Raw genomic sequence first — 16,126 nt, forward strand, 5'->3', positions numbered from 1 at the left:
CTTGGGCACGTTAACAAAGTTGTCGACGCCGTCGTTCAACGCAAATTTCATCTAAAAAACTATCCAGAGATAACACAAGCTCAAATTAATTGACCACCCCCGCATGCCCGCTCAACACCAGCTCATCCGTCGCGCATATGACGTGCGGCAATCACAGCGGCCAAAAGTCCACATCCGTACGTGTACACTGTATAAAGTATACAGAGGGAAGGTTACTCATCCGGTTGTTTTCATTTGTATTTCGTTGAATGATGTTTCATTATTGAATAATAATATATATGATAAATCACCACAATTCTCACTCAAGGCTCCAAATACATCAGCTCAATCGCATGCAGCAATGCACCAGCACACCCTGCATCTACAAGGCTTCATGCGTCGCGACGTCCGGCGGAGCCGAGCTACATATGGCCTCCGCCGTTCACGGCGGCCGTGGCCAGCTCCCACGCCTCCAGCTTGGACACCTTCACGGCCCCGGCGCCGTAGTTGAACGCGTACAGCCGGCTGCCCTCCGCCTCCGCATGCTCCGGGTACACCCGGGCCGTCATGCACGTCCTCCCGCCGTCGGCGAAGCTCTCCACCACCGTGTGATCGATCTGCATTTGCCCGTACATGATTACTAGTTAATAACGTGGCCCGAAGCGCCTTGTGATGTGCCCGTGCCTGCCGCATAGAAAAGAACTCACCAGTGTTCTGAGCGAGATGCTCCTCTCCTTCTCCACGTCCACGTCCAGAAATGCCCCGTAGGATGGCTTGTTTATCCCCTCCTTCCTCGATGATCTGTGCATTTTTCAATGTTTGCCAAGAAAAATTATGTACTCCAGAATTATAGTTGTTAGCCTTGGCCTGGATCAGATTTTGGCAGGGGAAAATTACCTTGTCAGATCGGTGCACATGAGGACCTTGTACTTGCCATCGTGCTTGAACACCCTGAAGAAGACCGCCGTGTACTCTTCCAGGTCGCCGGAAGCCAAGACCAGCAGCCCGAACGGCCCGACTCCGCCGTGCGCGGACGCGCCCATCTCGGCGGACAGCCCCTTGGGATCCTGCAGCCACTTCGGGTCCAGCGTCTCGGCCTCCTCCAGGTTCGGGATCTCGAAGACCGCCTGCACGTCCGCCTGCGAGCTCACGATGCCGGCGACCTCCTTCCTGCCGCCGGCCTCCACCTCCGTCGCCCACTGCAGGCCGACCCGCTTCCTCCTCAGCGTCTCGATCTCCTCGATTGGCCACTGCACCAGCCGCTTCCCGTCGGCGTCCAGCCAGATCGCCCTCGGGAACGCCTGGATGCCCGCCCAGCCCCTGGCCACGCCGCCGCCGTCGTTCTCGTCCACCCACGCCCACAGCACGCGCCGCTTGTTGCGGGCGTCGTAGAAGGACTTGGACGCGTACAGGTGGCCGTGGTCCAGCCGGCGCCAGTTGCCGGGGTCGTCGCCGCGCTCGGGCTCCGCTGGCACGAAGGTGTCCGCCTCGTCGTCGTACCGCCCGACCATGTAGTGGTCCTCCTTGGCGAAGTCCGTGAGCTTCAGCACGTGCAACACCCCGGCGCCGCTCGCGGACACGTCGAGCCCTTCCGCCGCGCCGGGCGGCGCCATGGGGAACAGGTCCGGACACTCCAGCACAGGCACGTCCCGCGAGCTGGCGTGCAGAGGCGCGGCGTTGCGCTCCCAGCGGAGGAAGTCCGCGCTCCGGTACACGAGCAGGGACCCCACGCCGCCGACCTCCGCGACGACGCCGATCCTCCACAGGCCGTCGCGGCCGCGCCACGCCTCCGTGGGGTCGCGGAAGTTGTTGCCGGTGACGTCAGCCGGCATCGGCATGACCGGGTTGCAGTCGGGCTTCTCCCACTCGCGGAGGAGCGGGTCGGCGGGGTTCTTGGCGAAGGCCACGTTCTGCACCTGCACCCTGTTGGCGTCGATGCCGGTGTAGAGGATGGCCGGGCGGCCGCCGGGGAGCACGGTGGCGGAGCCCGACCAGCAGCCGTTGGCGTCGAACGGGGAGGTGGGGTCGAGCGCATTGCCGACGTCGGCCCAGTTCACGAGGTCGCCGGAGACTGAGTGGCCCCATGAGAGCGTGCCGTCGCCCCAGGTGGCGCCGTGCGGGTTGTACTGGTAGAAGAAGTGGTACATACCGTTGTGGTACAGTGGCCCTGCCCGTACGACGGAAGATTACTGCCAGTCTGTCTCTCTGCCATTAATCTTGCAGCAAACCATTACCAAGATACATCATTCACTAAGTAACTAACAGCACTTTCCCGTAGTAATAATTTCGTCTGAGCAAAGGGGATTCGCTTTGGGATCTAAATGCAAGATTCAAACCTATCCCCATGATACAGGATACATGTATGAATGACTCAGCACAACCAAATTGATTCGACAATATCTAAGAAGAGGAACATAAAATGCGGGAGAAATCACACATACCGTTGGGATCTGTTTTGTTTCCGTCGATCCATGGCGTGTTCGTCCAAATCCAGGGACGCAAACGAGGATCACAAAATGGTTAGAATCGCTTCCACAAAATCAAAGTGGACGGAGAGAATGATGACACGATTCACATACCATTCTGCCAGAACTTGGCCGGCTGGAAGTGGTAGGCGGTCCGGCCATTGCGCGGGTGCTCGAGTCCATTCATGGTGCGGATGGGAGAAGAAGACAAAGCTATTGTGGTTGGTTCGCTTGCCAATCGGAGGGGAAGACAGAGCTTACTGTTGGTTTGCAGGATCGTAGATGCGAACTTTATAGCCGTTGGGATCTCAATGTTTAGTGCAGGTCAATAAGACTTGGGCCCAGTGGACAGCGATGTCTAGTTTTAAAAATTTGGTTTGCTAAAGATACCAAGCAAACTAGTCTAGTTGCAATCCCAAGTCCCCAAGTTTAGTCCAGGTCAATAGGATTAGGGGCCAATAATGGACAGTGTTGCAAGCATATTATATTTCTCCTGACGCGCTCACCACTAGGTGATGACTAGGATGCTTAGTTCACAAGTCGCTTACTGTCACGGCACAGAACAACCCAACCATCATCTTCCGACGAAACTTCCCTATCACAAGAATTCTGCCCAACTATAGGTATATAATAAATCTCCAACACGTCTTTCAGAATTCAATATACTACATAGAAACAGCATACCATACATCATTGGAATACGAAAGCTTCCCACGCCAAGACGACGCGGTTTCAGGCGTTTCCCGGAGTATATACCATCTTATGGAAGAAACTCTAGTGAAATCTTGTCCTTAGAGCATCTCCAGCTAGGGGGAGGCCGATCTTCCAACACCGCTCTCCGGCGGCTCCCCTCCGCCGGTGACCTCTGTCGTCGGTTGTGAGGGGGTCGCCGGATCCACGCGTGTGGATCGTTTTTACTCTCTCGTAGTTTAGGTTTTTTAGGTTGTTCATCGTCTTTGCTTCGGCGGTGACGATGACAACGCTGAATAAAGATTCTTCGGATCCTTCCCTAATGAGACCATCGGTCCTATGGTTGGGGATGGATTTGGAAACCAGTCTGTTCAAGCAAGGATGGCGTGGCGGCGGCGGCATCCTCGTGGTGGACCTGTGTCCTTGGGCTCCGCCGTTGCAACGACGTTTGCTCCAGCGCCGGCGCGGAGCTTGGGAGGTAGTTCAGGAGCGGATGCAGATTGTGGTCTGCATCGACGACATCTGGAAGACGGAGCATGTGCTGGGCTCGTGGTTGGTGGATGGCAGATATGGTTTCCTCCTTCGACGTTTCAGTCGTGGTGGGCTGCCAGAGCTGGAGTTCGATGGTGTGTCCGGGGTGTTGCCCCGGTCTGATTCGTTCAACGGTAAGGGTTTCACTTTTGGTGAGCCATCTTGGAGGTCCGTAAAGCTGCATATCAGCGATGGAGCCGCGTCGAGCTCGAGTGAGGAGGTGATTCGTCATTCTTTTCTTCGGTGGCTGCTGTGGTGGTGCCGGAGGCAGGTGACGAACGTTGGTGTCAAGCTCAGAGATGTTCTGCTATCTTTTCAGTTTTGTCATGTCGGTCTTTACGTGACTTATACTTTGTTCTTTATGATATGAATGAGACACGTATTACCATGCAAAAAAAAGAGCATCTCCAGCTGTTGAGCCTCCCAGGAGGCATTTTTTTCGCCGCTTGAGGGGCTGCCGGCAAAAATTTTGGCATGGGGGGGGGGACAAATGTTCCACTCGTTGTGCCCCCCATGAGCATGTTGAGCGTGTCGGCGTCGACGACCTCCTCGGCAAGCACGAGGAGACGGACGGTGGTGCGCCGGCGCGCCTCGGCGAGCACGACGGCGAGGTTGAGGTGGCCGCGACGGTGTTGCCGCACGACGACGGCAAGCGAGGCGGGTGTAGGGCAGTGCTCGAGCGCGAGCATGGCTCGGCTCGGCTGGCGGGGCGGCGTGGGAGGCCTGGCGCGGCGACCCGACGCGGGCGCGCGGCCGCAGAGGAGCTGGCTGGCGGGGCAGCGCGGGAGGCCTAGCGCGGCGAACCAACGCGGGCGCGCGATGGCCTTGGCGGTCTCGGCAGCCACGCGGAGGCGCACCGTCCACGGCACGGCGGGGCGGCCGCGCTCCCGCTGCAGGTGCTGCACCATCGTGCCATTGGGCATGAATGAGGGAGTCCTGGACTAAGGGGTCCTCGGACGGCCGGACTATATGCATGTGCCGGACTGTTGGACTATGAAGATAGAAGATAGAAGACTTCGTCCCGTGTCCGGATGGGACTCTCCTTTGCGTGAAAGGCAAGCTTGGCGATTCGGATATGAAGATTCCTTTCTCTGTAACCAACTCTGTGTAACCCTAGCCCCCTCCGGTGTCTATATAAACCAGAGGGTTTAGTCCGTAGGACCACAACAATCATAATCATAGGCTAGCTTCTAGGGTTTAGCCTCTGCGATCTCGTGGTAGATCAACTCTTGTAATACTCATATCATCAAGATCAATCAAGCGAGAAGTAGGGTATTACCTCCATCGAGAGGGTCCGAACCTGGGTAAACATTGTGTCCCCCGCCTCCTATTACCATTAGCCTTAGACACACTGTTCGGGACACCTTACCCGAGATCCGCCGGTTTTGACACCGACATTGGTGCTTTCACTGAGAGTTTCACAGTGTCGTCACCGTAAGGCTTGATGGCTCCTTCAATCATCTATAACAACGCAGTCCAGGGTGGGGTCTTGTAAGTGCATCTAGTGCCCCTTAGTGATTTTGGTGTATTGAAGACTTATAGGTTAAGGGACTGATGCGTTTGTGAGTGTACACAGGTCTATAAGTCTATAGGAGTTTGATATTTACAGAGAAAGTCGACCCCTAAAAATGAAGCTCTTCAACGGAAGACTTTGGATTTCTGAAGACTTTCTGAAGACTTTGAAATTGAAGAATTTGGTGTGACCCTGAAGACTTGGCAATCATTCGAGGAACATGAAGCGTGAAGACTTTTGTTTTCGTAGTTTCATTTTCTCTTTCTTGAGTCATAGGAAACACCGTACTGTTAAAGGGGGTCGAGGAAATACTAAGGAAACATTTCCATGTGATGCTCAACTCAAAATCCTACACCTACCAATCCCTTCGAGTGAAGCCATTGGAAATCTCATACAGTTCAGTCATATTCTTCAGTGATAGAGACGAAGTTCTTCTGGTCTCTGAGGAATTTGTTCTGACTGAGGACTTAGGAATTCGCCAGTGCGGATTGCCTACACAGTGAGGAACATGATAGCCCTGAGGAATTTGATAGTCAAAAATTCCTACTGTTGCTGTGCTACGCGCCAGCTGTCCCAAAATATCCTACCACCTAACGGTCATATCAAACAAGGGCATTTATGTCTTATCATGTCGGGCTGCTCCCTAGGTTATAAATAGCCGCCCCCTACAACCACTAGTTGGTTGGCTGCTCCGAGAGAAACCAACACTTGTCATTTGAGAGCATCCCATCCTCCGAGGACTTTGAGCGAAAATCATCAAGTGAGGAAAACCCAAACCCAACACACCTACGACCCAAAGTGATTGAGCATCACTGAAGAGATTGATCCTGCGTGGATCCGACACTTGTTACCTTTGAAGATCGAGCTTCTTCCAGACGGTTAGGCGTCAAGGTCTAGAGCATCCAAGAGGAATTGTGGATCGCCGAGTGACCTAGTCTGTGAAGGTTTGGAAGTCACCTGAAGACTTACCACGAGTGATTGGGCGAGGTCTGTGTGACCTTAGCTCAAGGAGAATACGGTGAGGACTAAGTGTCCTGGACTGCATGTTCAGGACTGTGTGTCCTCGAGTTTAAATACTCAGCCGCTCCAACCAGACGTACATCTGAGACAACAATTGGAACTGGTTTACCAAATCATTGTCTTCACCAAGCTTACTAGTTCTATTTCCTCAACTATTTCATTTCCTCAACTATTTCATTTCCTCATTTCTGTTGTTGTGTGCTTGTTCATATCTGTTTGAAGACTTTGACTAAAGACTTTCTCAATTTCCTCAGTTCAATTTCTTCAGTCTGTCCGTCTTCATACTGTGTTATCCTGTGTTTACGCTTTCTGTACTCTATGCATGTCTTCATTTCATCATGATGACTATGCTTGTGTTCTGTTATGTCTATTTGTGAGTACTTATTCCGCTGCAAGTAGTTCTTCATTTAGGAATTTCCTCATCAGCAAATTCCTCAGTGAAGAATTCATAAAAATCGCCTATTCACCCCCCTCTAGTCGATATAACGCACTTTCAATTGGTATCAGAGCAAGGTACTCCCTTGTTCTGTGTGATTTTGGTTTAACCGCCTGGAGTTTTAGTTATGTCGACCACATGTATGATCAAGTTCTCTTCTGGGTGTCCTTCCTTCGATGGAACGGACTATCCCTACTGGAAGAATAAGATCCGAATGCATCTTGAGGCAATTGATAACGATCTCTGGTATGTTGTGGAAAATGGTGTTCCCTCAGTAACACCTTCTCGGAATGCTACTGATGTGAAGAGATTCAATCAACTCGATTCTCAAGCGAAGAATATCATATGTGGCCATCTGAGCAAAGGGCAGTATGGAAGATTGAGTGCTTTGGAAACTGCTAAGCTTATCTGGGATAGGCTGTCCAAAGTAAATGAAGGAGTCTCAACTCAAAGTGACTCTCGTGTTGATGTTTTTCGCAATCTTTTCAACCGCTTCAAAAGACTCGACAATGAAAATGTTCAGCAAACCTTCGATCGCCTCACTGACATCTCAAATGAGCTTCAAGCACTTGGTTCCACGGACATCACCGACCATGAGGTGGTGAAGAAATTGCTGAGATCGCTTGATTCTTCATTTGACACTCTGGCACTGGTGATTCAAGAACGTGGTGATTACAAGTCACTTGATCCCGCTGATATCCTCGAGAGACTAAACACTCATGAGTTCCAGCTTGCTGAGGAGAGAGATCTCTATGGTTTGAGCTATGGCAGACCACATGCTCTGAAGGCCAAGGCAGTCTCTGAGTCTGAAGATGAAGACTCTAGCACCAGCCTTGGTGATCCTGATGAATTGAGCCAGGAACTAGCACCGCTCGTGAAGAAATTTCAGAAGTTCTCAAGACGTGGCCGCTTTGGAAAATCCTTAAGGAGTAATGATTCTATCATCCAGTGACTACAAGAAGAGGCTATGCCACAAATGCAAGAAACCTGGTCACTACATTCAAGATTGTCCTCTGTGGGATAAGGAATTAAAGAAGAAGAAGTACAAGGACTACAGTTCTGATGACGCAAAGAAGAAGAAATCTTCAAAGTCTTCATCATCAAAATCCTCAAAATCTTCATCTCACAAGAAGAGCAGCTCCAAGAAGGCTCGGGCATTTATTGGCAAGGAAATGGACTCTGAGGCTGAATCCAAGGAACATGATGAAGAGGAGGCATCTGAGGAGTCCGAGTCTGGTGTGGCGAGCCTAGCTCTCGCTACCGCATTCATCAACAATTCTATCTTCAACTCTGAAGAAAATGGCATCACCAACAAGGCTGATAAAGGCAATGATGACTACGCTCCCACCTATTGCTTCATGGCAAAGGGTGCCAAGGTAACTAAATACCCCTCCTCTGAATCTAGTGAGGATGAATATGATGAAAACCTCAAGCCCAGCTACTCTAAACTTGCTAAGATTGCTGTGAAACAACAAAAGGCTATTGAAAAGGTTCAAAACATGCTAAACAAAAGTGATGATATGCTGGGTGAAGAAATGGATCACACTAAAACCCTAACTGAAAATCTTCAGAGACTTCAGTCTCGGTTTGACAACCTTCAAGGTCATCATAACACTCTCTTATCTGATCATGAGAAGCTTTCTTATGAATTTCTTCAAAGAAAGCAAGATCTTGAGAAGCTAAGAGTGAGTTATGAAGATCTTCAGAAGGAGCGCGATTCATTACTTGCTCAACAAATCAACGCTACTCAGGAAGAGTTTGTTCCTCCATGTCTGAAGTGCATTGAACGTGAATCTATTAATTCTTTACATGAATGTTCAAATGCTTCTAATGCTACAAATTCTTCATCTGTCTTTGCTATCACTAATTCCTCATCTGAGGACATTGCTAGTATCACTGATGATGCAGGGCTGAAGGAATTGTACATGACAGGCATGTACAAGAGCCTCAAAGGACATCAGACTCTTTGTGATGTGCTTAAAAAGCAGATCCTCAATAGAAACCCTAGGAAAGAGGGTATTTCCTTTGAGAGGAAACTCAATGCTGATGGAACATACTGGAAGCCTGAGCAGTACCCCAAAACCTCATGGGTTGCTGCAAAGGGACCTCTAGTTGATCCATCCAATTTATCTGGCTTTACATGTGAATCTCCTCATTCTTCTGATGAGTCATTTGACTCCGACTATAAACTATTTAAAAATCAGAATGGTGAAATATTTGCTATATATGTTGGTACTAACTACGGGAACGGTTCCCCTATGAAGAAAATCTGGGTTCCCAAAAGTTGCCTTGAAAGTCTTCAGGTGAATGTCCTCATGACACCACCTGTGAAGAACAGGAACTCCATATCAAATTCTTCATATGGACCAAATTCTTCATATGGATCCAAGTCCTCATATGGACAAAATTCCTCACGTGGATCAAATTCCTCAAAAGGATCAAAGTGCTCATATGATTATTATCATGCTAACCCCTCTGTTTCGCAGGGAAAAGCAAAGGGCTATGAATATGAGCATTATTCTTCTAATCATTATGTTCATAAGTCCTCGAAGAATTTCTCTGCTTATTCATATGCTTATCCTAACCCCTCTTAGGTGAAACGAAGTGGACTGGCTTCTATGCCACCTTTCTCATATGGTGCTCATAGAGTGATGAATTCTTTGCCACCCCTTCAGATGTGGGTGGTGAAGAAAAAGAACTAATCTCTTATGTAGGGTCAGGTCTCCAGACGTGCTCAAAACGTCTGAAGAGTTTGCTGGAGACCTGAACAATGCCTGAACGGACGTAGGCTAATCATGAAGAAATGAACCTTCATTTCTCACGTCCTCATACTTTTCTATCTGTCCCATTGCTTGATGAAACTGATCTGATGATATTGATGTCATATTCTTCACTGATGAAGTATATGAGTTTGTAAGTTGCACTAATTCATCTGCAGGATGATCAACCCAAAGCAAATGAGTGGCTCCTTGATAGTGGATGTATGAATCACATGACTGGTGACAAGACTCTATTGATGGATGCTCCTTTATCACCGTCGCATCCGAAGCATATCATCTTCACTGACAAAGGCAAAAGTCAGGTATTGGGTCTAGGTAAGGTTGCAATATCAAAGGATCGACACATGGACAAATTCATGCTTGTCGAGTCCTTAGGATACAACCTCATGTCTGTCTCAATGCTTTGTGATCTCGATATGGTTGTTGTCTTTGGCAAGTATCATTGTGTTGTGATCATGGAAGCTGACAATTCCAAAGTCTTCGAAGGATTTTTTAGAGGAGACTTGTACATTGTTGATTTCTCTACAGGACCACAACCAGCAGTATGCCTACTTGCAAAAGCTTCAGAAGGCTGGCTATGGCATCGACGACTTGGTTGCTTGCATGAGGAATGTGCACACACTTGCGAAGAAGAAGCATGTCATTGGCATTTGGAATGTATAATTCCTCAAGGATCACTTATGCGGAGCCTGTGAAGCTGGAAAGATGACAAAGGCCAAGCATCCAGCGAAGACTATCATGACTACCACCCGACCATTTGAATTGCTTCACATGGATCTCTTTGGTCCTAATCATTATTCTGCTATTACAAATGATGCATCTCTATATGGCTTCGTTATTGTTGATGATTATTCTCGTTACACATGGGTGCATATTGTCACTTACAAACATGAGGTGCAGGAAGTCTTCAAACGATTTTATTCGAAGGCTTCAACCAACTTTGGTGTGAAGATCAAGCACATCAGAAGTGACAATGGGACCGAGTTCAAGAATTCTGGTCTTGATGACTATCTTAATGAACTTGGTATTACTCATGAGTTATCTGCTCCTTATACTCCCCAGCAGAATGGTGTCGTGGAGCGCAAGAATAGAACTCTTGTTAAGATGGCTTGCACTATGCTTGATGAATACAAGATGCCTCGTCGATTCTGGATTGAGGCAATTGATACTACGTGCCACATCATCAACAGAGTATATCTTCACAAATTCTTCAAGAAGACTGCTTATGGACTCCTCACTGACAAGAAACCCAATGTGAGTTACTTCAAAGTCTTCGGTGCTAAATGTTGGATTAGAGATCCTCATCATAATTCTAAATTTGCGCCGAAAGCACATGATGGTTTTATGCTTGGTTACGAAAAGGACTCGCACACCTACAAAGTCTTCAACAACGTTCTCCACAAGGTTGTTGAAACTGTAGATGTGCGGTTCGATGAAACTAATGGCTCGCAAAGAGATCACCTACCTTCTGTGTTAGATGAACTGACACCTGAGGAATCGATCAAGCTCAAGGCTACTGAGGATGTCATTCCTACTGAAGAATCTACTGAAGAATTCATTCCAGAATGTGAAGAACGCCGAGCTGGAGCACTTGAAGAAAGTGGTGCTGAGGAAAATGGTCCTGAAGAAAATGCGGATCAAATTCCTCGACGACAACCCGCTATCCTCGCGTTGCAAACGAAGTGCAAATTGAGAGAATCATCGATGACATTGAAGCACTAGGTCCTCTCACACGCTCAAAAGCTTCACATTTGTCTAACTTTGTGGGCACTTTGCTTTTGTCTCTATCACAGAGCCCACTAAGGTAGATGAAGCATTTCTGGAGCCTGAGTGGATTCAAGCTATGCAACGTCTGGGAATTGTTTGTGTGCCAAATTTATGTTGATAATATCATTTTTGGCTATACTGACCAACGTTACAGTGATGAATTTGCTTATATGATGAGTGAAGAATATCAAATGTCTATCATGGGAGAATTGAAATTCTTTTTAGATCTTCAAATTCATCAACAGCGCAATGGCATATTCATATCTTAGGAGAAATACCTCAAAGATGTATTGAGGAAATTCGGCATGCAAGATTGCAAAGGGGTCAAAATTCCAATGCCCACAAATGGCCATCTATGCACTGATGAAAATGGTAAAGACTTCGATCAAAAGGTATACTGCTCCATGATTGGCTCTTTATTGTACCTATGTGCATCTAGGCCGGATATTATGCTTAGTGTTTGCATGTGTGCCCGATTTCAAGCTACACTGAAGGAATCACACCATAAGGCTGTGAAGCATATTCTTCGATATCTAGTTCACACACCAAAACTTTGATTATGGTATCCCAAGGGCTCTTCCTTTGATCTCATTGGATATTCAGACTCTGACTATGCTGGTGATCATGTGGACCACAAGTCAACTTCTGGCACATGCCATTTCCCCGGACGATCTTTGGTCTGTTGGTCCTCGAAGAAACATAACTGCGTATCACTCTCCATTGCAGAAGCTGAGTACATTGCTGCTGGATCGTGCTGTGCTCAATTACTATGGATGAAGCAAACACTCAAAGACTACGACATCAACGTGAAGAATGTGCCTCTCTACTGCGATAATGAGAGTGCGATCAAGATTGCTCACAACCCAGTTCAGCACTCGAAGACAAAGCACATCCAGATTCGTCATCATTTTCTTCATGATCATGTGTTTAAGGGCGACATCTCCATCGACCATGCAAGCACTGAATATCAGCTGGCCGATATCTTCACTAAGCCCTTGGATGAGAAGAGATTTAGCAAGTTGCGATGTGAGCTAAATATCCTAGAATCTTTGAATGTTTTCTGAAAAGGACGCACATCCTAACACTTATGCTGACTTGATGACTTAGATGCGCAACACACAAAGTAACGTTTTTCTTCAATCAATGAAGACTAACCCTCTAAGTGTGAAGAAAATAATGAATAAATTGATTCTCAGAGCCCTACGAAAATTTTACGCGGTGTCTGAAATCAGCTTTCTTATACGGTGGGTCACGCCACCACCAAAGTTGAAAATCTTCATTTTGAGTTTTTCTTCAGTTTTGAAATTCCTGAGTTCTTCAAATTCTTCAACTTTGCATTGTCTTCACTCTTTCTGGTGTTGTTCTTTAGTTGAAAATATATATGTGAGTTTATGTCCTCTACATCATTCACTTATTGCTAATTCTTCAAGTTGTTTTCTTCTGCTAAGTGAATGTGATCGGACCCTTCCCCCTCTATGCTATGCTCAACCCAGTCTGTTCACAAATTCTTCATGTGCATTCTATTTGAAACTCGTTCAAAATCTTCATTGTGTCCTTGACAGCTGAAGAAATTGCGAACGGAAATTTTAACTTATCTTATCTAAATTTTCGGCTTTGCCGCTCAATCCATTCCGCATCCCATGATAATACTTATCTATTCGCCCACGATCTTACACGATCGCCGCCTCTCAGTACGTGGGTGACACATGTCAAGCGAATGAGAAGGGCCAGGGGCACGTTCGTCCAATTTACTTGGGCATACAGTTTTTCACTCCCACTATAAATACCCCCGCCTCTTCCTTACTTCGTTTTTACTCCGCTCGTTCTCACGCCCGCTCGAGCTTCTCAAACCCTAGCACCGCCACTACTTCATCGCCGCTGGTGAGGAAGAGCTTCACTGCCTCGACCTCGTCACCGTCGTACTCGCGCCGGTTGCGGATTTCTTCACTCTGCCGCCGCCGTAGCTGTCTTCCTCTACCGAGTTAGGGCATGGAAGATCTGAACTGACGAGCTTCACATCTACACTCCCTAGTTCGTCGTGTTCTTCATCAAGGGTAATTAAAAGTTACTTTTACTACCCTCTTTGATTCAAATGTTTTCTTGAAAATCTTCAAAGGTGTTTATTCTTCAAATCTTCACACACTGAACACCTCACATGTCATCTGTTCTTGATTTGTTTCTCTAAGCAATGATTTTCTTCAAGATTCCTCAATTGTGTGGATTTTCAATCTATACAACTCTGGAACCTAAGACAAAGAACGCTTAGTGAAATTCTTCAAGACACAACTGGTCAAATTCCTCAAACCTATTCTTTTTGAAAAACCTTCTGAGAACGCATATGACCTCTCAAAATTCCTCGCAACTATACTCTATTCACAGGTACACATGTCCGCTGCTGAATCACTAGGTTCTCATCAACTTAACTCATTTGCAGCATGCCTCGAAGAAAAGTTGCACACCTCTTCAGAAACATCAGTTGTTCATATTCCCCAGCTGAAGAAAATGGCTGATAAGAAGCCACAGAAGGGAGGAAAGAGGCCTGAGGTCAATACCGCTTTTGAGATCCATGATGACATTTATGCCGGGTACTGCACACCCCCTGAGGAGGATAGAAATTAGCACAAGGTGCGCATTCAAAAGATTGAGAGATGATGGGAACGGGAATGGAGGGAGTACAGATATGTTACTCCCAAGTATATGAAGAAATTCACACTCAACCCTCCATGCCCAAGACCTCTATTGGCACCTGGCCAATTGGCAGATCCCACCAGCCTCAAGCGCGGTGAGGATTATCCTAATGAGTGGGCAAAGCGCCAGGCCAAACAGGCCAAACAAGCAAAGGACAGTGAGGAAATTTAATGAAGATTCTGCTGCTGCTGCTACCGCTGCCGAGGCCTCTGCTAGCAAGCCAAAGAAGGCGATGCCTAAGAAGCCTGCGCATACGCCAAGTGCTTCTCCCTCAATGCCATCACGGCCTAGTTCCTCAGCAATGCCCTCACGGCCAGATTCTTCAAAGCCCTCACGGCCAATTCCTCAAACTGTTCCTCCTCCTTCAAAGTTCTCAGCTCCTCCGACAAAGTCTTCAACTGCTCCGACAAAATCCTCTGCACCTGTGCATCTCGCCATGTGTCAAAGTACTGCATGCATCTCAATTGCCTCAGGAGCCGTTGTGAGTTCCTCGGCTGCACCAAATTCCTCAGCTGGCCCCTCTCTGCTGAAGAAAAAGGCCACTGCTGGACGAGGCCTTCGACCAAGTCCACACAAGAAGCAGGTCGCCTTTCAAGTGCCCTCTGATGATGATGAGGCCGATGATGAAGAACTTGTCGAAATCATCAGAGATAGGCAGGCCAGGGCCGCTAGAGCCAAAGGCAGCAATGTGCCAATGTTACTGGATCCAAAGTTGATCCTCGACTTCATTGATCTATGGCACAAGGACCCAAACACGCCTTTGCCGGAGATGAACCTCACTCTTGGTCAAAGTCATGTTTTGACTTCCTTCATTGAAGAAGAAAAGTGGAAATATGAAGAAGGAAGAAGATTGAAGAAATCGCAGTACAAGAAACAGCGCTACCTAAAGGACAATGTCCTCACTCTTACCCCTGAACAACTCGTTGCCTTGCAAACTGAGATCAAACAACTGCGTGATGAATTCAACCGCTACTATGCTAACTAGAAGGGCGCCAAGGTTCGGTTCGGCAACTTAATGAAAACCTTCACTTCAAGTGCTGCTGTACCAGTGCATGTTGAAGTCACTCCGACTGAAGCATCGGCTCAGCCCACTGAAGAACATGCCAGCACCGCGGATGACAATCAAGCTGCTGAAGACAATGGCAGTACCAGGGCTGATGACTGCATTCCGGCTGCTGAAGAAATTGCCAGGGCATCCACTAGTGGTGTGCCTGAAGAAAGTGAAGAAGTTAGGGCAACTGCATCAGTTGCGCCTGAAGAAACTGAACAGAATCCCTCTGCTCCTCCTATGCCTACACCAACTCCGATTCTTCCATCTGCATCAGACGCGAAGAAAACCAAGGCTATAGAGCATGCAGCTGTGAAGAAAAGGAAGGCATCAACTTCATCAGATTCTTCAGTTCCGAAGAAGATGAAGCCTTTGACAAGCTCAATTGACAACCCGATTGATGCCGTTCCTGTCTCTTTCATGCCATCAAAGGACCTTGTTCCTTTTGGTGAAGATTATGTGATTCCAAGAGAATCCGATGAAGATAATCCTTCTGCTACTTCGTCAGAGCAGTTGGATGAAGAAATTGAAGTGGATACTATCCCTTCAACACCAGTTATCTCCTCGCCTATGCCTCAGTTTACTGCTGAAGAGGCCGGTGTTGAAGAAATAGAAGATGAGGATGTGGACATTGGGTGTACCACACCCGTGCTGCATGATGACTTTTGGGAAAGTCTGCACCCCAACTCTCTGATGTTCACTCCACTTCAAGCAATTCCTCAGTCCCCTGCTGCTATTGAAGTACAAATGGGTTCTGAAGAAGCTCATGCAACCCCATCTGTCCATGAAGCAATTCTAGCCACTAGCGCTAAAGAAAATGTAAATGAAGAATTGAAGACCCAGGCTGCAACTGAAGAAGAGAATAAAATTCCTCAGTCTGTGGATCCTGAGATTGTGATTCCTGAGGTGGTGATGCAATTGACTGACACTCGTCAGCCCAAGCCAAATGATCCCTTCTCAAAGAAGCAAAAATTCAAGGCTGATGACTTCTTTGGCGAGCATGTCTTCTTCACTGAATTCAACCCATATGACAATGCTCGTCTTAGAAGGAAACGCTTCTGGACTGCCAGCCAGGCCAATTTCTATTCTTCTCTGCTTTTCAACAAGGACAAAGTCTTCGACCATGAGCATATTCCTCATGTGTACATGGAATCAATGTCTTGTTTCTCTCAAGTCCTCAGTATGCTTCATGATGCAGGACTGCTCAAC

The 16,126-nt window shown here is 47.7% G+C and overlaps 1 protein-coding gene across 3 annotated transcripts; it reads right to left on the reverse strand.

Annotated features, from left to right (window-relative positions):
* Positions 1–217: 217 nt before the first annotated feature.
* LOC119365888 (beta-fructofuranosidase, insoluble isoenzyme 7-like) lies at positions 218–2,694 on the reverse strand. 3 transcript variants are annotated; one of them, XM_037631535.1, is made up of 5 exons: positions 2,559–2,694; positions 2,421–2,429; positions 877–2,146; positions 687–780; positions 218–596 (listed from the first exon to the last, which is right to left on the reverse strand). In XM_037631535.1, the coding sequence occupies exons 1-5, from the start codon at positions 2,629–2,631 to the stop codon at positions 402–404; spliced, it is 1,641 nt and encodes a 546-aa protein (XP_037487432.1). In that variant the 5' UTR covers positions 2,632–2,694; the 3' UTR covers positions 218–401. The 3 variants fall into 3 exon arrangements, with proteins under 3 accessions (XP_037487432.1, XP_037487433.1, XP_037487434.1); XM_037631536.1 differs by having other exon boundaries at positions 877–2,195; positions 2,559–2,677; XM_037631537.1 differs by having other exon boundaries at positions 877–2,184; positions 2,559–2,659.
* Positions 2,695–16,126: the final 13,432 nt, after the last annotated feature.

This window comes from Triticum dicoccoides, chromosome 2B (assembly GCF_002162155.2).
Source record: "Triticum dicoccoides isolate Atlit2015 ecotype Zavitan chromosome 2B, WEW_v2.0, whole genome shotgun sequence".
Taxonomy (NCBI): Eukaryota; Viridiplantae; Streptophyta; class Magnoliopsida; order Poales; family Poaceae; genus Triticum; species Triticum dicoccoides.

What these genes read in the sequence shown, in the direction of transcription:
- LOC119365888 (XM_037631535.1), bottom strand. Translation starts at nt 2,631, where the DNA reads ATGAATGGACTCGAGCACCCGCGCAATGGCCGGACCGCCTACCACTTC. An exon ending in ATGTGCACCGATCTGACAAG is followed by an intron (nt 781 to 876) that starts GTAATTTTCCCC and finishes AAAAATGCACAG; the next exon opens with ATCATCGAGGAAGGAGGGGA. An exon ending in GCATCTCGCTCAGAACACTG is followed by an intron (nt 597 to 686) that starts GTGAGTTCTTTT and finishes GGGCAAATGCAG; the next exon opens with ATCGATCACACGGTGGTGGA.